We start from the raw sequence: 11,173 nt of genomic DNA, 5'->3' as shown, positions 1-11,173 counted from the left end.
ACAAATGGTCACAGTGAGCCAAATGCTGTCAATTATATTCATGCTGTGCTACTGTAGTGTAGCCTTCATTGTAGAAGTAATTATAGATAATAATAATAATAATAATAATAATAATAATAATAATAATAATAATAATATATGGACACCATAAGTGTATTGAGTATTGACATTAGATTTATTTTGATGTACATTCTATATCTTTTTTAAATTAACGTTTTGACCATAGCATAGCAGAACAGATCGTTGTGGTGATTCAAAGCAGAAAAACATAGAGAATTTTCGAGCATTCAAGTTTGTGTTTATTTAGCAAACACAAATGAACACAAAACATCAATGGAAACATTACAGTGGAAAACGTATGATGGAATACACCAAGCAACACTATTTATTTAACACAAGCTATAATACTATATTAACAGAATATATGGTATCAGACATTTATTTTCAATTATCCATGTCTTTGTAATATTATGTAAAGGGTCAGGGTTATTTCAAGAATAATATCCCGCAGTGCTCTCACGTACCACCAGGGGAAAAACACCTTTAGGGCCTACCAATAATAGTAAAAAACAAAACAACATATAATGTGATCATCTATTGAAAACAAATCATCACTCTTCTGCCAAGCAGTGTAGTTCCTCAAGACAGCAAAATGGTTGCCAAGCAACACAGGCTAGCATACTTACGGATTGGCAGTGCACTAATATATGAATTGTGGTCGCACGTCTGTGTTCAAAGAGTATTTACAGCGGCTTCGAGCAGATCCGAATCAAGGACAGGATTGAGACATTCCTAGAGCTCTGATAGGGGCTCAGAGTTGTTCAACCTTGACATGTTCCCGGTGAAGCATCTTCTGCGGACAGGAAGAATGCATTACTCCAGGGGAAGAATGTCTTTAGACGAGTGACTCATTGTGTCTGTTTCAACAACAAGCTGCATATCTTCTGCTTATCTGTCATGAAATGCATTTGAAATGACTCACATGGCCAGGCCACCCTTCATGCTTTTTGATCCTATGGAAAAAATGCGAGTTTAAGATTTTTTTAAGCAGGAGTGGATAAAAAAAAAAAAAAAAAACCTGATCTCCAAGTGGTGGTGCTGTGCACACCGCCGACTCCTACTCACGTCGAATCCGCCACACGACCACAAGGGCGACAACCACGAGCACCACGAGCAGCACTGGCACCGCGACCACAGCCGCGTGGTTCCCCTGAACGTCCTCCACCCGTATCTAACCAACACGGAGGATTGATCCAGGTATATCGATGCTGATTATACTTTACACACGGACACATGCTTGACACGTTATGGTTCCGCGTCGACGCGACGCAAGGGGGGTTTACGGACCCGTCACGTCCTTTGCGGCCCCCCCTCCTTGCGTCCACCGCAAGGGCTGGACCTCCCAAAGATTTTAACCTTGCCATCGAGGCGACGCAGTAGCAAGGACTGTGATTGGTCCGTCCACTAAAACTCGACACAGAACCAAAACAGGTTCACGACTGCGTCGAAGTGTCGGCCGTGGTCATTGCAGTGCATCGACGTGGAACCATAATCAGCCCCTTAAGTATACGGTTTTAGGAATTCAAACCTGCACTTTGAGCAACTCTTTGTCATAATGATATGTGAACTAGACATTTTCTCAAGAATTAAACAAGCCGTCCATGAATCAATCGACCAGATCGAAAATTATAGCTACAATCGCAACTACATCTTCAGCCACTAGAGGCCGCCACGGGACACTTAACATAGTGCAGCTTTAAGCTGGTTTCAGACTCACCACAGCCTGTGTGGAAGTAGGTATGAGGACCGCTGGTGTGTCAGTCTGCTGACCTTTTGAAAGAAGAAAAAAAATAAATAGATGCAGCAGGAAGGAAGTCTCTAGTCTTCCCCATATTGCAAAAGCAACATTGCTGATGCAGAGGGCAAAAAGAGTTTGGACCAAAGTTGTGCCACAGGTCACATTGTTATGGCATTTTGTTTGAAACATACTAAATGAAGGTCTGATCACAACACATAAATTAGGCAACTCTATGTTCAAAATGCTGTGCTGTGACACAAATGCATCGCATGGCAAATTTGATATTAGTATATTGTTATATATATGTGTATATGAAACCAATATACACATATACAGAAGATATATGTGTATATTCTGTGTGTATGTTGTTATCATATAAATGTGTATATGAAAACAACATACACACATACAGAAGATACTCATATCATGATATGATTATATTCTGTATACGTGTATTTTGTTATCACATATGTGTATATGATTACAACATACACACACACAGAAGACACTCATATCTTGACTCCCGGTTCCCTCGGCCAAATGTCTACGGGGAATAGCACGGGGTTTATGAATGATCGTACATAACAAACTCTGTAGGTGGCGCAGAAGTAAAAGCTGCGTCACGTTTATCTCCCCGTAGACATTTGACCGAGGGAACCGGAGCCTCGGAGGCGGGACTTGTTCTTCAGAGGCCTCAGTATGCCGTGTTCAGTGCAACAAGCCAGCCAATCAAAAAGGGCACCTCTCTCTGCGATGACGAAGGTGAGGACATTGCTGGGCGGGCTGCTCCCGGCGCTGCTCCGGGCGTACACGCGGATGTGGTAGGTGGAGGGACGCATCTCTATGATGGTGGTGCCCGTCTGGTTGGGGCTGAAGCCCCCGAACCTCTGGGTGGAGTCCCACGACGCTGTGGAGCGGGGGGTCACCGGGACGTTAGCGTGAAGTCCTCGGGCGCTTAGCCGCTGCTTTGGTCAGGGTCAGGGTTAGGGTCAGGGTCAGGGTTAGGGTTAGGGTCAGGGTCAGGGTTAGGGTCAGGGTCAGGGTCAGGGTTAGGGTCAGGGTCAGGGTCAGGGTTAGGGTCAGGGTTAGGGTTAGGGTTAGGGTCAGGGTCAGGGTTAGGGTCAGGGTCAGGGTTAGGGTCAGGGTCAGGGTTAGGGTCAGGGTCAGGGTTAGGGTCAGGGTCAGGGTCAGGGTTAGGGTTAGGGTCAGGGTCAGGGTTAGGGTTAGGGTCAGGGTTAGGGTCAGGGTCAGGGTTAGGGTTAGGGTCAGGGCTAGGGTTAGGGTCAGGGTCAGGGTTAGGGTTAGTGTCAGGGTCAGGGTTAGGGTCAGGGTCAGGGTTAGGGTCAGGGTCAAGGTTAGGGTTAGTGTCAGGGTCAGGGTCAGGGTTAGGGTCAGGGTTAGGGTCAGGGTCAGGGTTAGGGTTAGGGTTAGGGTCAGGGTCAGGGTTAGGGTCAGGGTTAGGGTTAGGGTTAGGGTTAGGTGAGTGACTTGGACAATGGAAGGTGGAAATGTATTTATGTATGAGTGTAAATGTAAGTAAATTTTTCTATCCACCATTCAGCTGATTGTATGCATTTAAATGTATGTATGTGTATATATATATATATATATATATATATGTACATATGTCTGTGTGTATAGTTAAGTATCTTTTTATAGGGCAGACACCAGGGATTGAACCCACAACCTTCCGTAGGCGAACACCAAAGACACTTTACATTATTCTAGAACGAAGACTACCGGAAGTAAGGAATCATCTGAGTGTGTTAGCTCCTTGCCTTTCTCCTCTTTGTACTCCAGGTCGTAGCTGGAGACGGGGAAGCCCCCGTCGAGGCCAGCCGTCCAGCGGAGAGACACCTGCTTGTCGTGGATCCCCAGCAGCTCCAACAGAGGGGGGCCTGGGGTCACTGAGGGGTCAACATCACAGAGACATTCGGCATCCAGATCGGATTCAACAGCTGGCCGTTTTATTTGTGGGTTACTGCCGTTGTTTATTGTCATACCTGATGAGGAAGTCGTAGCGATCTCTTCGAAAGGTACCGTGATTTGTTCGAGCGTCGTGGCGTTTTGTTCGGAAGTTGTTGTGATCGTCTGGAACGCCGTGATTTGTTCGAACTTCGTGGCGGCGGTGGTGGGCTCCTGTGTGGACGTTGTGAGGACTACAGGAGAAGAAATGAGTAGAGACAAAACAAACCAAAATAATGAATCTGACATAAAACATAATCTGTGATATCGATCTACAACGGGAGCGTTTATAGGACTCAACCTTTTTATTTAAAAACTTTTAAAATGAGATTTACATTTTTGCTACTGTACATCTTCAAAGGTTTATAACGTAGGCTTCTCGGTAATAGAAAGGGGGACGTCTTGGACCTTCATTAAGCTTTTGGAACAAATTAAATTAAACAAAGGGGGGGGGGGCTGAAATTCCCCCCCAAAATTCGAAACTACATAGGGTCTCAAATCACCCATATCACATATCATCGTCATCTTGCAAAGCATACGTCGCTATTCAAACAGAAGTAAACTCTAGACTCAGTGGCTCTTTTCTAAAGCTGGAGAAGATCAGATATTCAGTGAAAGGTAATTCTGATCAATTTTATAAAAAGTGGCTTCCCTTTTTAACATTCTTTCACTCTCTTCAGTCTATGCCTCCTGATTGATGGACCCCCACCTCCTCCCTTTCTTTTTCTTTTTCTTCTTATCTTTATCATTATTATTATTTGTTTGTTTGTTTGTTTATCTTGATTTGTACATTGTTTGTCTGTCGCCCGATCTATAAAATAAGAACATATCCTAGGAGGCAGACCGTATGTCTTGCTCTTCATCCATCATGGTGCACAGTATTTCTACTGTATCGATATGTTTACATTTTCAATTGTGATGCGGATGTGTTGTGATACTCAATGTAACTATAACATTGGTTCCTGTTCTAATGTGCCTTACCTCCTAATAAAAATAAAAAAAATAAAAAAACAGAATTAAACTCTAGTCCACGGTCTCAGTGTGCACACGGTGGACAGGTGCCTGTCTGGTCACACCTTCGGCCAGAGTGGAGCAGGGGGGCGCGGTGAAGGCAGGCCCGCGGCCCGCGCTGGTCGTGGCGACGATCAGCACGCTGTACTGCGTGGCCGGTCTCAGGTCGCTCAGCACGGCGCTCCCCGGATCGGCGGCGGAGGCCACGTTCTGGTGGCGCCACCGCCCGTGCCGCGTGGGCGACTGGTACTCCCGGTAGCTGACGACGTAGCCGCGCAGCACCCCGTTGCGGAGTTCCACTCTGGGCGGCTGAACCATGCGCACAATGATACACAATGACACACAATGACACACAGTGATACACAGTGATACACAATGATACACAATGATACACAATGATACACAATGACACACAATGATACACAGTGATACACAGTGATACACAGTGATACACAATGATACACAATGATACACTATGATACACTATGATACACTATGATACACAGTGATACACTATGATACACAATGATAGACTGATACACAATGATACACAGTGATACACTATGATACACAATGATACACTATGATACACAATGATACACAGTGATACACAGTGATACACAGTGATACACAATGATACACAATGATACACAATGATACACTATGATACACTATGATACACAGTGATACACTATGATACACAATGATAGACTGATACACAATGATACACAGTGATACACTATGATACACAATGATACACTATGATACACAATGATACACTATGATACACTATGATACACTATGATACACAATGATAGACTGATACACAATGATACACAGTGATACACTATGATACACAATGATACACTATGATACACTATGATAAACAGTGATACACAATGATACACTATGATACACTATGATACACAATGATACACAATGATACACTATGATACACAGTGATACACTATGATAAATAATGATACACTATGATAAATAATGATACACTATGATACACAGTGATACACTATGATACACAGTGATACACAGTGATACACTATGATAAATAATGATACACTATGATAAATAATGATACACTATGATACATGCCAAGTATACGGTTTTAGAAATTCAAACCAGCACTATGTGCAAGTCTTTGTCAAAAGGAATATGTGAACTAGACAATTAAACGCGCCCATTCACGAATCAATCAACAAAATCGAAAACGACGGCTTACTGTACCGCCAGCGATATATTGTTTCTCTTTACAGTGACAACTTCAGCCACTAGGGGCTGCCATAGGGCACTTAACATAGTGCAGCTTTAAGCTACTCAACATAGTGAAGCACCCCCCGTTGCAAAGCTCCACTCTGGGCGGCTGAGACACGCGGGACCCAACGGGAGGCATGCGTTATTCAGACCCGCCGAGTGGCTTTCTGTGTTTCATTAAGTGCTGCCACGCCCGTCCAAACATCCACGAACATCCGAGTTCAGTTTTTGAGAGCGAGGCCAGAGTAAGAAATGTACTGAGATACAGAATGGAGGAGAGAACGGCTTTTTTTGATAAGATACGCCAGACACGTCGAGTTTACCTTCCAGGTGATTCTGATGCTGCGGGGCGTCAGAGCCTCTAGACGAACGTCCAGCGGGGGGCCTTCGGGTGCTGGGGGGGGGGGGGACGACAAGTCACGTGACCGCGGGCCGTCACATCATAACGAACAGGGAATGCTTGAAAAGATGTGAAGCGTGCGCATGAACCGAAGCCGTATGATTCGTTCACGCGTTATGAACAGCCGACCCACTGGGAGCGTCTGTATCTGTATCTTCACCTGACTCTCTGGTGGACACCGTGACCACGTTGCTGGACACGCTCAGGCCCAGACTGTTGACGGCGAACATCCGAATGGTGTAGGCCTTGTTGGGACGCATGTCAATCAGAGTGACCTGAGTCAGCGAGGGGCTGATCCCCTCCGTGGTCAGGGCCCGCTCCCAGGACGCTGCGCAACGAGATGCACCAGCGGCGCCGCGGGGTCATCAATAAATCACAGATCCATACTGCACCGCTTGCACTAAGTACTTATTTAGCACGCACACACACACAGACACACAAGAAAGCACGCACGTTCATGAACACACACACACAGACATGCATGCATGCATGCACGCAAGCACGCACGTTCATGCAAACACAGACTCGCACGCATGCAGGTAGGCAAACACGCACGTTCATGCGCACACACACACACACACACACACACACACACACACAAATGCACGCACACGCACACGCTTTGGTAGCACTTTAGAACAACTGCCACTTTGAGGCATTAATAAAGCAGTAAAAAGTGAATCCCTTTGAATGAATAAATACTCATTAGTAAGCTATTCATTATCATTTATAAATGATTAATAAGATAATATGGGTTAAGGGTAGGGTATGGGTTCACACAATCATTTACAAAGCTTTGTATACAAACGATTCCCAATGCACTAATAATGCTTCATTAACACACGAGAAACGCCGCAACTCATGATCAGGTTAGGGTCGTTACAATGCATGGCTTAAGTCTTCAGCGTGTGCTCATCTAAAGTGAGGACGATACGGGCTCAGTCAGTGTGTGTGTGTGTGTGTGTGCGTGCCTGTTATCTCTTTGTAGTCGATCCTGTAGCCGGTGATGGGGCGCCCCCCGTCGGGCCCCGGGCTCCACCGGACCGTGATGGTTTTCTCCCCCACCTGCCCCGCGTCCAGGCGCACGGCGTGGGGAGGAGCTGCAGAGGAGAGCAGAGGCTGGGGGTCGTCATTGGAAACACGTTTTTTTCATGTTGTGTTTGTGTGTCGAAAAACCTCGTTTTCAACCTTGTCATTGAAAACAAGGTTTCCGAGGTATGAAGTGTTAGATGTCTGTTTGTTTCCCATTGTTGTAGGAGCATCTTTAAAAGAATGTGTGTGGTGAATAATAGGGTCAAGCGCAGAGGGTTAGGGTTAGGGATAAAAATGGAAATAAATAATGGCTATTTTTCTTTTTTCTGTCAAAGGGAACACCTCTTATTTAGGAGATCAAGGTTGATACCGTGACACTGAAATAACAAACAAAAAAGTGTTTTCATATCTTGTCAACCAAAGTAAACGTCACATCATACAGCTACAAATATCATAAATGCAACCAACTATTGACTATTATTAGTTATTGACTACTATTAGTTATTTCATAGTATAAGTATCAAATTGTATATGCTGTGTTATCTTCATTTTGGGGGTCAATAAGTGGTTTTGTGGTTGCAGAATAATTTAGATTGGTGAGGGAGAGGGACCAAAAACGTCTCTTTTGATAGTGAAGGTTGTTGAAGTCTGTTTCTTAACAAAAAATAAACTTGTCTTAATTCTCGTCAATTATTCCCACACAGTGTGCGACGCTTCATTCGCCTCACCGGCAGCACCGGCGCTCCGCACACGCAGAACACGCACTGCGCGTAGGGCACCAAGTGTCTGGGGGGGGGGGGGCACCAAAAAAATCTGTCTCGTAAAAAATCATCATCATAATAATAATCATAATAACGCGATATATTTAAAATGAACATGTGTAAAACGTGTTAATAGATAAGCAATACAAAAGTAACATTTGCTCGAGAAAAAGACGCGTCTCCTGTGCGGCCCTCTCTCTCTCCCCTTGGTGCCCCCCTCCCCCACATCCCAGTGGTATGTTCCATTAGATCATTCTCACGTTTGGCAGACACCTGTGTTTGGACATGGCCTCGAAAAGGCATCAAGAGTCGGGGGCGGATAAGAGAAAAAAGAAGAGACAGCGAGATGATGCACGCACGTCGATGGCAGGTAAGACAATGTTTTAAATAAAAATGGCTAATTCTGTAATTTAGTCCTTGTATGAATGTCTATGCTCATGCCAGGTAATGTTAACGTTACCGTTAACGTCAACAAACTAACGTTAGCTCCTATATTATTTTAGCCATCAGAAGTCGTCAGCCAAGTATTAGCCAAGTTTACTTATATAGGTCTACTGCATTTCAGGACGTTTATTTGGCGTTTGTTATGTAGCCTACGTTATGACGTTATGCATGTGTACTGTGAACCAACGAGTATGCAATTGTGTACTGTAGTGGAAAAAGTAATGCTACAGATGATACTTTAAAGTAATGAGTTGATGAATGGAGAATGGCTCCTGGTAACATGAATTCTGAGAAACCTTGCATCTGCAGGGCGACATCTGTAAGTGAAACTACAATTTGAAAGAAAATAAAGAAATCTTAGTTATGTAGATCCCCCTCCCTTCACATTCATAGTTTTCAAATTATGTCGATTTTTTTTTATATTGTGAGCCATCAATCATTGTCTTAAAGGTAAAATAGTTGTAAATGTTGTCATGCATCAGTGATTTACACATTGGCTTACATAAACCTGTAATTAATATGTAATATGGTTTTTGAATCAAGGTGAAAAACTGTATTTCAGTGTACAATCCCTGAGTATTTTTTCTTGTATTTCTGAATGCAGGGTCAATGCTTAGATATGTGCAAGGAGTTCCTCAAGACCAGGAGGAAGATTTAGATGATCAACCATCCACCAGCAGTTCAAGCACACATCATCAACAACCACCAATCTCTGCAGACTCTGCAACAGCACCCAGCCCTGACCAACAACCATCAACTACTAGTTCAGGACTTATGTTAATGTTTGGTGCTATTGTTAATGCAAAATTAGTGTAGTCTTTTATCACTATTTTAATTTCTCTTCATTTGCACATTACATTTTGCAAAACATTAATGTTGAGAAGTTATTTTGGAAATAAAGAGAAACGTACTGACAATTACTGAATTGATGTTTGATTGATGATTTTTCGGGGGGGGGCACCACAATGCATTTGTGCTTAAGCCACCCAAATGGCTAGCGCCGGCCCTGCTCACCGGCCACCACGCTCAGCGTGGTCTCGTGGATCTGATCGTTGAACCAGCCGGGGATGTCCACGCGGCAGCCGTACACGCCCGCGTCGCTCTCCTGCACGTGCATGAGGGTGAGGGAGACGTCCCCCGACCCGCGGACCCAGGGGAGCCGGTAGCGCTCGCTCAGTCTGCTGACCACCGAGGTGCCGTCCGTCCGCAGCACCTCGTCGCTGCAGCCGCTGTTGGGGATGGGCCCGCGGCCCCAGCACACCCCCAGGGCGCCGTAGTACACCGCGTCGTAGGAGCAGGGCAGCGTCACGTCCTCGCCCACCCGGGCCACCACTGTGGGCCCTCCGCGGACGACCCCTGGACAGATTCACGGTTCAGGGGGGCTGTGCAGCGGGAAATATTTTAAAGCCGCATTGTGTTGTTGTTTTTTTTGCGTTAGCGGCCTCTAGGGGTTGAGGTGGAGCAGTTGTAGAGTTTTAGCGATTTCTTTTTTAATAAGTGGGTAAAAGTGGACCAGAATAAAGTGATTTCTAGAGATAAATTCCCTGGATTGATCGACTTTTGGACCTTTTATGGAGAAACTTTTGTGAATTTTCAAAAGATGTTTTAGCTACAAAAGTGCCCTAATGCTTAAGGTTTTTTTTAATTTTTCAAATGATGGAAAAAAAAAAGACAACATATGATATATTATCATACACATTTGAGACAATGAATACAACATGATCATACTTTGCAGACAGGGTTATATATTGTTGATTGCTTTTCAGTATTTTAAATGTTTTTTTAATATTTAGGACAGCATATATCTAGTATAACTTCAAGTATTTCTTCTTGTTATGTGTTCTGCACTATTTTGTATATAGGCCTATACTTTGCCTTATTATTTACTTTAAAAGTTGCCTTTTTACATCTCTAATCTCGATTTTCTTATGCGCATCTTTATATTATCATTATTTATTTATATATACATTTATTTATAATAATATAAAAAGCTAGTCATAAAAATGAAATGTATCATATTTTTCCCTAGTCCTTTAGGACCATCGTTTATGAATAGTTCAATTAAATAACAAAAACAATATTGATTTTGAATGATCGACAGGTCTTACCTAGCAGAAGACAGAAGGCCACCACGCCACGAAAGGTCAACCTGCAGTTGGCAACCCCACCCATTGTCAAACTCTCCCACTCAGCTCAATATTACTACCAGCAAAGCCCCTAAAAACCTTTCATTCATCTGCAGAAGTTCAACGCTACTAAATCCAAAACCGGTGTTGTCGAGGCTTTGAAACCTTTCCAAGTCTCATGACTCATTATAAAATGTGCTCACCCCAACAACTTCTGTTTTCGCTGAACGGGAATACAGAACAGGACCCACTTCCACCTTGCGGTTTTGGTTCCTTGTCTTTAAGATGAGCGGGGGGTCTATCTCTGTTCATTATCTGACGGCAACAGAGGACGGGTCAATGTACATATATATACCAACATAGTAGA

At 44.0% G+C, this 11,173-nt stretch overlaps 1 protein-coding gene across 1 annotated transcript; it reads right to left on the bottom strand.

Annotated features, from left to right (window-relative positions):
- Positions 1-282: 282 nt before the first annotated feature.
- On the bottom strand, positions 283-10,930 carry LOC311344954 (uncharacterized protein). The gene is made up of 13 exons (XM_084469310.1): positions 10,789-10,930; positions 9,695-10,036; positions 7,415-7,543; positions 6,604-6,771; positions 6,367-6,437; positions 4,840-5,083; positions 3,802-3,957; positions 3,577-3,705; positions 2,541-2,705; positions 1,778-1,830; positions 1,126-1,231; positions 983-1,013; positions 283-853 (listed from the first exon to the last, which is right to left on the bottom strand). Exons 1-13 carry the CDS (start codon positions 10,850-10,852, stop codon positions 793-795), a joined length of 1,719 nt encoding a protein of 572 aa, XP_084325436.1. The 5' UTR covers positions 10,853-10,930; the 3' UTR covers positions 283-792.
- Positions 10,931-11,173: the final 243 nt, after the last annotated feature.

This window comes from Micromesistius poutassou, assembly GCF_964030765.1.
Source record: "Micromesistius poutassou genome assembly, chromosome: 6".
NCBI classification, from domain to species: Eukaryota; Metazoa; Chordata; class Actinopteri; order Gadiformes; family Gadidae; genus Micromesistius; species Micromesistius poutassou.
Note: the sequence above shows the minus strand (reverse complement) of the source record. Positions and strands in the feature narration are given on the sequence as shown.

Excerpts from the sequence above, each read along its gene's own strand:
- LOC311344954 (XM_084469310.1), bottom strand. The coding sequence starts at position 10,852 with ATGGGTGGGGTTGCCAACTGCAGGTTGACCTTTCGTGGCGTGGTGGCC. Across the intron at positions 6,438-6,603 it reads GGTGTCCACCAGAGAGTCAG|CACCCGAAGGCCCCCCGCTG; the intron begins GTGAAGATACAG and ends CCCCCCCCCCAG. Across the intron at positions 1,831-2,540 it reads CTTCGTCATCGCAGAGAGAG|GTCAGCAGACTGACACACCA; the intron begins GTGCCCTTTTTG and ends TTCTTTCAAAAG.